General features: G+C 43.0%; 1 protein-coding gene across 1 annotated transcript in view; it reads right to left on the bottom strand.

Annotated features, from left to right (window-relative positions):
- Window positions 1-12,337, bottom strand: part of RDM1 (RAD52 motif containing 1) — a 102,597-nt gene that overhangs the window by 32,599 nt on the left and 57,661 nt on the right. Inside the window, exons 4-5 of the mRNA XM_069238082.1 lie at window positions 10,825-10,990; window positions 3,065-3,163 (exon numbers count right to left, since the gene is read on the bottom strand). Coding sequence (XP_069094183.1) covers window positions 3,065-3,163; window positions 10,825-10,990 — 265 coding nt within the window. The remainder of the gene's footprint in view (window positions 1-3,064; window positions 3,164-10,824; window positions 10,991-12,337) is intronic.

Here is a 12,337-nt window from a genome sequence, read left to right as displayed (position 1 = left end):
TGTCGAAGCGATGGACACTGAGTGTGAAGTGGAAGGTTTCGTGCCAGAGTCACCGACACTCAGCTTCGAGTGGAAGCATCTGTTTCAGATTTATGTTTTGTTGCTGAGCTTGACTGCTGGGCATCTAAACCAATTTTTCAATGCCTGCCATGGTCAGAAATTAGTTGTGGCTCGAAAGCTTCCCTGTGTGCACTTAGTCTTTTGGGTCTTTTGGGTGGAGGAGAGGCATGTTTACTCACTGCGTGCTGACCCGGAGGGACCTCCTTCCTTTCTAGAATCATTTCAGCCTTCGAATGAGAGTCTTGGACCAAAAACACCTCCACTTCAGCAGCTGATGCCTCTTGAATCTCCTGCTCCTGTTCCCTATCTTCGGTCTCGTAGAGTCTTATGTGACCTGAACGATTAGCAGGCTTCGCAGTCTTCCTCTCGGTGTTCTGACACTAGGCAGAGGTTGCAGACCTGATGGTTATCGATCCAAGGGAATTTTGAGTGCCACTTTGGACAGAAACAGAATGGCGTCCGTTCCATCAGTTCTTCATTCTTGAATATGTCAAATGGAGAACATGGCTTCCCCAAGGGCCTCGATCAAAAAAAGTTACTTATACAGTTTGTTAGCTTATATTTTTTTTTTATCTTGGAACGCAATGTTAGAAGAATAACGCGATCGAAAAAATACAAACAAGGAGTCAGTATGTCCCGTGACTGTTCCACCACCACGTGTGGTAAAGGTATGCGTTTTAACATCCTACATGGTGTTATAATGCATTGTAAAGGTCGATGCGTTGTAATGCTTTAGGGATAAATGCATGCAGGGTAAAGACAGGGTGTTGTTATATCTGATATATCGCCAGAGGGCACGAAGGCGAAACACAGTCAGCGAATCTAGGTGTTGAAATTTCAAAACATGGGCCCTGAAAAAGCGTGGGAGACACACTGAACATTAGAGCGCTGTTGGTACATGTCCGTATCCAATGGCAGAAAAACTAACATGGAGTCAGAGCCCTTGCTCACTGTCCACAAAAGGAGGAACCATAGTGCATTTCCTGTGACTTCTTCTTGCATACATCAGAGCCGAACACTAGATGGCACGAGTTTGCACCTACAGCCACACATGCTATGAACAAAATTTAAACAAAGCTCTGTCAGGTATACATATATCCCAAAACAATCGGCTCCCAATTTTTTTTTTTTTTAAAGAAGCTTTAGACAACTGAGTTAAGGAACTTGCCAAAAATTACTGAGAGCAAGTAAGTGTGCAAAAAAAAAGCATTAAGCCCACGTTTAGCAAATCTACAAATGTATTAATACTGAAGACCTTTTGCTTGGATATAAAAACATATAAATAGAAATATTAGAAATCAAACAATGGGAACTGTATTTTTGTGTGAACTTTAAGCATTAGCCCGAAAGAATCAGTCTATTTGGGTAAATGTTTGCTAGAGATAGCGGGGTGGCAGTCATTCTGTCTGAAAACCTGGTGCAAGTAAACTAAATGTTTCTCCTTACAGTTTAGCTTGAGAAGACAGTAGGATTACAGAAATCGGACATCCTCAAGCTACACAGAAACGCATTCATGTATTCCAATTAAGCATCTAAGTAAGCATTAGGCATGACTAGTAGATGACTTCCCTTGACAATATCATCCATCTGACGTCATCAAGAGTTATAGTGAGGTTTCAAATATTTCAGGAATATTATGGTCCTGAACAAATCACACATAGACCGCCTTAATGTTGTAGACTGCGGTCTTTGTGTTTTTGTGAAATTACTGGAGGATCCTATAAATTTTAGGCCTTCAAAAAGTGGAGTAATTTAATGTAAACTACCAAAATGTGTAGTCGACTTGTATATCCACAATTCACCTGCAGTAAACAAATGTATATGAAACACTGAAACATTATTGTACAGTCACAATACTGGCAAGGTGGAATAGGTTTTAGAGACTGATGATGATATCTTGTTTTTCTTCAGACTGTTGTTGTGATTGAGTTAGTCAAATTGTTCTCATGTAGGCAGCTTCTTCGTCATTAGACAACCTGGGGGAGCTTAGTGTTTTGGTTATTTATCTATGTCCCATTGGCTTACAGAGGGTTGCTCCACAAGCCGCCACATAGCCAACACATACCCCATCCTCAAAAACCTATGTTTACTACACATCTTGCAAAAATTATTAAAAAAATTTAAACACTCTTACCAGTTCACAGAGGCCAGGAGAAAATTGTGTCTTAACCTAGAACTCTACTAAAAACCAATACTTAGCTGATCAGAGCTGCGAAAAACAGATGATTCTTTAAACCAAGATGTTGCTCTCCACTAGGTGTGGCAGAGCTTTCACAAAAGCCCCTAGGGTTTGGAAAATTATGACCCTTTAGCCCCTTCCCCACATTTGTGCTATAGCAGTGGTTCCCAACCTGTGGTCCGGGGACCCCTGGGGGTCCGCGAAGCCTTCTCAGGGGGTCCGCGAGAGCCTAGAAAATTACAAAATATTAACAAATATTGACAAATTAGGTCCCCAGCTTCCAGTAATGACTCAGGCGGGGGTCCCCGGATTCCCATGATGATTCAGTGGGGGTCCCTGGGTTCCATTAATGTTAAAGTGGGGGTCCACAGAAATCAAAAGGTTGGGAACCACTGTGCTAGAGCTTCAAGACACCTGGTAGATGTGACTGCTTCCATAGGTGTTTGCCTGTGTGATGACCAGGCAGCAACTCTCATAAAATTACATTATAATGTTCAAACGTTCAGACAATTTGAGATACCAAAGAACTTTGTCTTACAGATGTTCCAGAAATACTAATTTTAATAATAGTACTTATCTGCAAAAAGTATAACAGTTGTTTTACCTTATTTTATACTACAGCCAGGTAACTGCCTTGATCACATACTAGGAATGTGATGCAGTTTATGTTAACTCAGATCAGCCATGCCATTGTACATACCTAGAGGGACAGGTAGCGAGTGTTTGACATTAGTCATATTGTTCTGAGTCATCAACGTATCTATTTTAGGTCTTCACACGAATTGCTGCATTTGTAACCCAGTTTTAACACTTTTTGATTCTCACCTAACACCACTAACAGTATCTTCTGAAATGCATCCGACAATGCTTTCTGAACAGCAAATTTTTGGGTTTTCCCAGCTTTCATCAAAGTCTCCAGGGGGTCTAAAACAAAAAGAAAAGTACATGAGGTTTTCAAATAGTAAAAGGTTTATACATCTCAATATCAGTGATTTAGAAATCAATGGTCAGAGGAAAAATGTTTTACCTACAACATTAACAGTCGAAATATATATTGCCCCCTCACCCCATTAGTCCTTTTGCTGCCAATGTGTTTGCACACACAATTTGACAACAAGGACATTTTTTAAAATGTGTACTGAGGTCATCCATCAGGCCGTCTTCCTGTTTTTGTCTACAGAGACCAATGCATGTAAACTGGTAGACTAATATTACAGGCTAACGCCTCAGACAAGTAGTAGAGATAGTGTTATAAAAGTGCTAGAATTAGCAATCATTTAACAGTGCAAGCATTACAAATTTGATTTGCACCACTGAGTCAAGAATGCCTACAATATGTAAAGAATTACCACCATCATGCCAGTGCAATGATCGAATCATGGTTGGGCACCATCCTATTAATTTCACCCCCAATCGCTTCAGAACTACCACCTTTGTGCTAGTGAAAGACTTATGCAGGCGTGGGACACACTATGGAAAAGATAACTATGGTATGAAAATAATTAGTTCTATTAAGCATGAAAAACTGTTAAATCTGGAAATACTTTTCCACAGAATATGCTTAGACTGGGCTTATTGATATTATTATTTTGTGAAAGAGGTTACTAAAGGCTTTAATATACAACTCAAAACGAATATAGTAAGTTTTTTTTTAATGTATGTACATTTGGTGGTCGAGTATACAATGACGCACTCTGCAGCGACCAATAAAATATTTGCTTTTCCAATTGGCAAAATTAGATTGTGCACACATTTCTTACACTGGCAACACAGGATGCAGACCTTTGGACATTCGCAAATATGCTCAGATGTTACCGAAATTGCCCATGTGAAAAATTCAGAGAGTGGTCTGCAGATAAGTAGTGTGTCACAACACTGAAGTTGCATAATGTTAAAAGTACAATGCACGTTATAGCGGACACTTAAGTCCCTAGAAAAACATCCCGGGTTAATTTATTTGCTAACCAATGTCTTCAACAGAATCAAAAAGAGTTACAAGAGTGAGTGATTAAGAATGTGAAGGGACAGCTGAAATAAAAGCTTCCAGTGAGAGAAGTAACAGGGGGAGCATATGTGTATGTACCCTGGAAAATGCAGGACTTGTGGACGTTTATAAAGAACTTTAAGCTTAGAGAGGAGCCAAAAAAGTGGTATACTGCCGTAGAGAGAACTGGGACTATTTTAAAGGTGTTGATGGAAGATCTGGATGCGTTGTTTACAATTGTTGAATTGAGCGATTTGTGGATTGAGTGCAAGACAGTAGTATAATAGCCCTTACACTACATTCCATTGTCATGCAGACATATACTAAGGTTACTGAGCATCCCAAAGGAAAGTTTCCACAGAAACAGGTTAACTGGTCGAAAATCATGAGAGCAACAGAGATGAGTCAGTTAACAAATATGAGAAACTGATGCTGATTTATAGACAGCACAGAGCAGTCGAAGACTCAGCAAAAAAGATGTGCCAGGATTTGTGATGCAAGAAAGAAATGAACTAAGGAAAACTGATGGTGACTCAGATAAACGTCTCTCAAATTAGTAGTCAAGGAGCTTTTCAAGCAACTCGCGATGGTATGAAATCCTGGAAAGGTGGAAATTTTATTTCCGGAGACAGAGGTGGAGGTTTCAAAAACAATAATGGCAATAAAAATTCTGACAAAGGGCAATCAGATTTGGGAGTGCATCACGTTTTCGGTAAAGGAGACCACTGGAAATAAACTTTTATATTTCATGTGAAAATATTTCAAAACTGGTTTCAAATGGTTCCTCAACTGCAGCATATTATCTGTTAGATGCGATTTAAGGGGATGTTGAAGTCACTGGTCCAAGCCCTCCCGGGCACTGTGCGCAAAAACATGCAGAATGTAAGGCAGTTCGAAGGGAATCGGCCTGCAGCCCTAGTCTTACAATCACCTATGCAGAATAACTTATCAGGATTTCAACCACGTTTACATTTCATTTAAAACATTCAGTAATTAATGACCATTTTCCACAAGTTGCGACTACACTCTGAATTCCTACAGGACAATGTGAGGCACAATGACGATTCCCGAGAAGGGAGAAGTGCATGCTTGGGGCTGTCCTAGAGGTAGACCAGGATGGTCCATACGTGGAAGGAGAGATTAATGGCCATTCAGTACATTTATTGGTTGATACAGGTACGACTCAATCCACAGTTAGGCTAGTGGTAGTTCCGAACATACCACTCCGGAAAAGAAGTTCAAGTTGCAGGCGTTTCAACTAAGCAAGTGACTAATATATGGTGTGAAAATGTTAAAGTTGGTTGAAGTGTTAATCTTAAATACATAGTGATACAAGTCCAGTGAATCTGATATGTTGTGATCTTTTATGAAAGTTAAACTGCTTAATTTACTGCACACTGAATGGTGCCATTTTTCACACAAACGATGATTATGTTTATTTTAAATTAAAATCACAAGAAACAAAAGTGAGAATATTCCTGGTTCCCACAACAGGGGAGATGCTTCCAGATTGAAGGCATACTATAAATAGAGAGGTTTGGAATTTTACAGGAAAAGAAACTGGGATGATAAAAAGTACAGAACCAGTAAAGATTACACTAAAAATGAATGCAGTGTATCCTCGTACAACACAATACAGTTTTACACAGCAGGTCAAGGGTCCATTTAACACTGTCGTAAATGTTCTGCTCCAAAATCTTACATAAACGGACTGCCTTGGGGTGACTTGCCTACTCGCCTCTTTTATTATGACTTTTGCTTGGTCACACAACTTGTAACATTGTCTGGTAGGTAGGTACTATCACTGTGTGCTGTTAAGTCTGCATTCGATCTGTAGTTTGATATATGTATAACTATTAATAAAAATAGGTTTTTGGGAAAATACAGGTTACACTTGAAGCAAAAGGGTGAATTACACCGGTCATTGATACATTCACTGAGCACAGCATGTAATTCGCTTTTAATGGGCCTGAACACGCTAGGGGGCAAATATAGATAGTAGAAGAAATGCACAAAAATAAACTGCATAGTGAATCTGAGCGGGAGAAATTTGAGCTGCATTCTCGGAGAAGGATACTGACTGGATAAATACGTTTGGTGCCTTAACCATGAAGATTTCTATGTTTGGACTTAGGTATTTTTTTTAAACTCTGATTCTTCCAGCCGGGCAAGGCTGCAAGCTGTAGCTAAACAGGGCTCCACAAGGTCGGGTACGATCTCTCCGAGGTCCCTCTGAATCGGATTTGCTGCTGCAGAAAAGCTTTGAGCATGATCAACCTGAATCTTCAGCACAGTGGCAATGCACCTTTATTGGATAACCTTCGCAAGTTCGTCCCAGTCCTCTGGAGGTCTTTGGAACCAAAATGTTTTTAAGTCCCAGAATTCAAGTGATGTTAGGAGAAGTACAACTTGGCACAGAACAGGGTTGCAAGACCTGAAGAATAGTACTTACTTCGGGGTTAAGACTCACTCCAGCAGAAGCCACCAACAGGGCCCAGCACATCTCCAGTTGGAAATGGTGAGCTGTGAAGCTGCAGGAAAAGCTTCTTGTAGCTTGTTGTGTCCCTGTAGCTTGAACAGGTCAGCCTTATAACCCTTGTGTAGGAATCTGGCCCTGTATATACTATATCAAAGTGAGATATAGTGTGCACAGAGTCCAGTGGTTCCCCAGAGGGTTAACAGAGGCTAAAGTAGATAATACTAATGCTATCTTTTGTAGTAGGGTGGTCGAGCAGTTAGGCTTATCAGAAGGTAGTGCAAAGCATTTGTTGTACACACACACAGGCAATAGAAGCAGCACACACTCAATGACTTAACTCCAGACCAATGATTTTTATATAACAAAAATATATTTTCTTAATTTATTTTTAGAACCAAAAGTTTCAAGTTCCCGGTAAGTACTTTAAAAGTCTTGTATTTCAGAAAGGTATCAACGGTACTTTGTTTGAAATCATTGAGTAATACAGTTTTTGAATTATTGGCAATAATCTGTTTTAAAAATGAACACTTAGTACAATTTTCAGAAACAGTTCCGGGGGGGGGAGAAATGTTAGATCGTTTTACAGGTATGTACAAAAAATGACAGTTTCAGTCTCCGGTTTTTAGGAAGTCCACCGGTTCAAGTTAACCCCAAACACCCAGCACCAGCAACACGGGCTGATCAGGTGCAGATGTCAAAGTTGAGCAAATTTAACATGGGCTCCTATGGAGACATGAGGTACTCAAAATCAGGGCTGCCTGCAGGTAAGTACCAGCGGCTCGGAGGGCAGACCTGGGGGGGGGGGGGGGGGGGATAAGAAGAGCACAGAAGGGGCCACAAGTAGGCACCAAACACACACCCTCAGTGGCACAGGGGCGGTCGGGTGCTGGGTGCAAACAGGATGTAGGGTTTTCAATGCTGGTCTCTGAGGAGACCCCGGGGGTCACCCAGAGGCTGCAGGCGAGGTCCAGGGGGGTGTCTCGGGCACACCACCGGTCGGACAGGGAGGAGGGCCGCCTGCTGGACGTAGAGGCACTGGGAGTCGGGTTCTCCAAGGCCTGGGGGCTGCTGATGCAGTGTGTCCCTAGGCATCAGATATCTTCATCCGGAGCTTCACGATCAGGAGGGTCCTCGGGATTCTATCTGCAAGCGTTGTCGTGGAGGGATGGAGAGGTCAACCCAGAGTGAGCACTTGCTTGCAATCGCCTGGGGACCCCCTCTTGCTGGGTGGATCACCTGGACACGGGCCATGGCCATTGGGTGCCCAGGGGTCAAGACTCACGCATCCGGAGTGAGGTGGGAGTCCTTGGTTGTAGGTTTTCTTAGACAGAGCCGCTGTCCTCTGGAGTTCTTAGTCCTTTTGGGTGCAGGGCAGTCTTCTGGAGTGGGACAGAGGGCGTTGGTCCCGCTGGACACGTCGCTAGTCTTTTGCAGGTTCTTTAAAGCAGGAGACAGGTCGGTAGGGCCAGGGCCAAAGCAGTTGTCTTTTTCCTTCTCTGCTGGGGATTTCAGCTTAGCAGTCCTTCTTCTTGTTAGGTCGCCAGGAATCTGGTGAGCTGGGTTCAGGGAGGCCCTTAAATCCTAGTTTTAAGGGGGTTTTAAGGGTTGGAGGTCAGTAACCAATGGCTACTGTACCTGAGGGTGGCTACACCCTCCTTGTGCCTCTCCCTTTGGGGATGGGGGGCACAAACCTAATCCTATTGGTCCCTGTCCTCGAAACCAAAATGCAGGATTCTGCAGCGAGGGGGGGTGGGGGGGGGGGTCACCTCAGCTCTGGACACCCTAGGGGTGGTCCTGGCTGGGGTGGTCACTCCTCCCCATTTTCCCTAATTTTCCCACCGGACTTGCCGCCAAAAGTGTGACTTTGTTCGCGGGCGGGCATCTCCACTAGCTGAAGTGCCCTGGGGCACTGTATTCCGAGGTTTGAGCCTTTGAGGCTCACCGCCAGGTGTTACAGTTCCTGCAGGGGGAGGGGGGTCCGAAGCACCTCCACCCAGGACAGGCTTTGTTTCTGACCACAGAGTGCACAAAGGCACTCACCCCATGTGGTCAGAAACTTGTCTGAAAGTGGCAGGCTGGCACAGACCAGTCAGTCCCACACAAGCAGTTGGGCTAACATACAGGGGGCATCTCTAAGATGCCCTCTGTGTGCATTTTTCAATGAAACCCACTCTGGCATCAGTGTGGGTTTATTCTGCTGAGACGATGATACCAAACTCCCCAGTATTCACTGAAGCCTTTATGGAGCTGTGGAGTTCATAACTCCCAGACCATATACTCAATATGGCTACACTGCACTTACAATGTCTGAGAATGGACTTAGGCACTGTAGGGGCATATTGCTCATGCAGCTTTGCCCTCACTTGTGGTAAAGTGACCCTGCCTTAGGGCTGTAAGGCCTGCTAGAGGGGTGACTTACCTATTCCACAGGCAGCGATTCGTGGGCATGGCACCCTGAGAGATGTGCCTTGTCGACTTGGTCTTTTTCTCCTAACCAGCACACACAAACTGCAAGGCAGTGTGTATGTGCTTGGTGAGGGGTCCCCTAGGGTGGCATAATACATGCTACAGCCCTTAGAGACTTTGCCTGGCCACAGAGACCTTGGTACCATGGGTACCTTTTACAAGGGACTTAACTGTGTGCCAGGGTTGTGCCAATTGTGGAAACAAAGGTACAGTTTTAAGGAAAGAACACTGGGGCTGGGTCCTGGTTAGGAGGGTCCCAGCCCACTTTCAATACTAGGCAAAAAGTGGGGATAACCATGCCAACAGTGACACTTTACTACGCCTTGGAGCCCACTTCTTTGTTTTGGGCACAGGGGAGAACAGGTCCAGTCTTCCAGGCTCTTCATAAAACTCAGACAGCAGGTTCAGTCCTCGTCTGATCTTCCACAGGTCCAATAGTGTTCTGAGAATAGTAGTGTGGGTGCCATATTAATGCCTGGCACCAGCTTGTGAGAGCGGGAGACTCCTGGCCTCTCCCCAACCATTAGGGCACATGTTCCCAGGGGTAATCCTACCAACATGTGCAGCACTTATTATGTACCTTACTGCAAACATTCCCACAGTGCTCCCCTCTACCTAAAAACAAGTTTCTCCTGTGTAGAGCATGTGTGCTCACCCCTGATGTGAAGTCAAGGAAATAAGCAACCCCCCCTCCTCTGTGGTGACTCTAAACCAGTTCTGGTGGCAGCTCCTCTCGCACTGCAACTGGTGCCTGCCTGACTGAGGCTGCAGACAAAGGAAGGGCCTGTGATGGGGGTAAACCTCTTTGAAGTCAATTAAGTTCCTGAGCACACTTTACTTGCCATCCTGTCAAGGGAACAACACCCCCTCAAACTCAAGGCCTTTGTGCAGCTCTGGGAGCAGTTTTCACATTTCATCCAGGTAACAGCTAGAGATTATGCAAATTGGCCACTGGAGGCTTTAGGAAGGGAAAAGGTAACTTCCTAAAAGTACCTTTTTCATAACAGTGATTAAAATTTGATTTTATCATTAAATTTCCTAGCCAAAATTACCACTATTAAATGTAATCCAGTGCTTTCTCATGGAACAGCCATCCTTGCTATGGTGAAATTAGCTTCTGGGTCTTATTCACTTTAAGGACATGCTTAACATTAAACTTTTACCTGCCCTACTTTTAAATACTACACATCCTGTCCTACAAGCAATAAGGTCTACTTAGGGGGCAACTTATAAATATTTAAAAAGAAGGTTCGACTTGTCAAAAAGAGTTATTTACTGTCTTGTTATGGCCCCTGATAACTTTCTGTTAGTGAAATTTCCCTTTCCTTGAAACAGAAAGGTTGGAGGATCCTGTTTTGGCATCCATTATTCACAAAAAATACCTCCCGCTATCTTCAGAAGATTCAAAATATGTTGACGTTATGCAAATACTTGAAAATCTTTCTCTTTACCACTCATTCTTATTGACAGTCTTTTCCATTTCCCATGCAATTCGATGGTTCAGTATATAAAAAAAAAAAAAAATAAGAGCACTTCAGGGTGCTAGTGTGTTATGCAAAACTAGATAAGACATAAACGTCTGAGTTGTTACATCTTATTTAATTCCTTAGCTGTAGTCTGTGGCTAAGGAAAGATGTACAGGCAGACACAAATTACCTTTAGGGTTCTCCAACTTCTCTTCACCTACACCGACTCCTCTGCTACAAAGCCCATGTTTGTGTAGAGCTACTTCTATTACACACAGATATTTTAGGCTTTTTCCCTCAGGTTCTGCTCCTGTATCTTCATCTTCCAGATCATCAAAACCCGAAATGTTCTGAATCTGAGATAACAAGGGGAATGATTAGAGAAAAATACTACAAGAACCGACAATTAAATAGTAATAGAATTTCATCCTTGTTTGCTACCCTATATAATATATGGGCAAGATCCAAAAATGGTAGAATTGAACATTGAGAGTACTGAAGTACAGAGTACACATACTCTTATCTTAATAAACCTCTAAACACTGCACAATGACAGAGTTAAAATGGCTGAGAGACACAGTAAATATATAAGCTGTGTTTGAAAAAAGAAAAAAAAAAAAAGATTTTCTGAAACCTCACACTGCTAGATTAAGTCATATTGCTGGTCCTCAGAAAACCTGCAGTTATTGGGACCACATGTCATTGAAAGCTTGAGCAGGAAATATCTCTGTGAGGCTACACTCACAGGCTATCAACATTTGCAACACCAGAGACCAAAAGGATTGCAATCTTGCTGCCTCTATTAGGGGTGATGAGCAAGGTTCTCACTTTCTGTAATGGGCTTCCTGGTGGATAGTCTATCTAACCACAGATTCTTCACCTTGTGAATATCCTGAGGGGCCAGACTGGATCTGGAAACTCAAAAAGCAGTGTCAGCCGTCCTGTGTGGCTATGCACAGACTTGGTTCAACTCTAGAAGGGACAAGCAGAGCCACATATAAATGCCAAAAATGCACACTTACAGCATTTTCTTTCGGAAGCCTACCCACACCCTCAAATGCTGAGTCCATCAGCAGATTGGAAGGACCAATTTAAATGAAAAAGGAGACCATTCCACTGAATAGGGAGGTATGAGGGCTGTAAGGAATATGCAGTTAGATAGAGTATCCACCAGAGAGAGTGTAACTTGCTCTTCTTATGAATTCTTCTAAGCACAGATTCCTCACCTGTGAATAGATACCAAAGTACTTCCTCCCAAGGTAGAATGTCTGTGGATTTATCAAATCAGAAAATCTGTCAGGACTGAATAGGCAAAGTGCCCATTGGGATATACCCGACTATCAATACAATAGTGCTTCGAGAACAGGTGCATTTGGAGGCACAGTTGGAAATAAGGCTTGAGAGGCTTACCCAGTTTCTGTATATGATGGCTTTTATTAATACTAGTTGAGACAAAGATATACATACAGATGTGATCAGGTACCAACTCTTGTAGTTGGACCCACCTTCTGTGTGGTCTCTTTATGGGTGGCAATACTGAGTAAAGGACCTTCTCTTTTCCCTCCTTCAAGGTCCTTGTTGTTGGTTGCACCAGTGCCCCTCAAGAAATGAGAAAAGACTCAGTTGTTTTATAAAGGCTGTAGGAAGTACTAAGCCACACAGTTCTCCTGATTCTCCTCTGTATAGGCGTGACCTCCGTCTGC

The sequence above is a fragment of the Pleurodeles waltl genome, chromosome 6 (genome assembly GCF_031143425.1).
Source record: "Pleurodeles waltl isolate 20211129_DDA chromosome 6, aPleWal1.hap1.20221129, whole genome shotgun sequence".
Lineage (NCBI taxonomy): Eukaryota > Metazoa > Chordata > Amphibia > Caudata > Salamandridae > Pleurodeles > Pleurodeles waltl.
The sequence above is the reverse complement of the archived record's forward strand: the minus strand, read 5'-3'. Positions and strand labels throughout refer to the sequence as shown.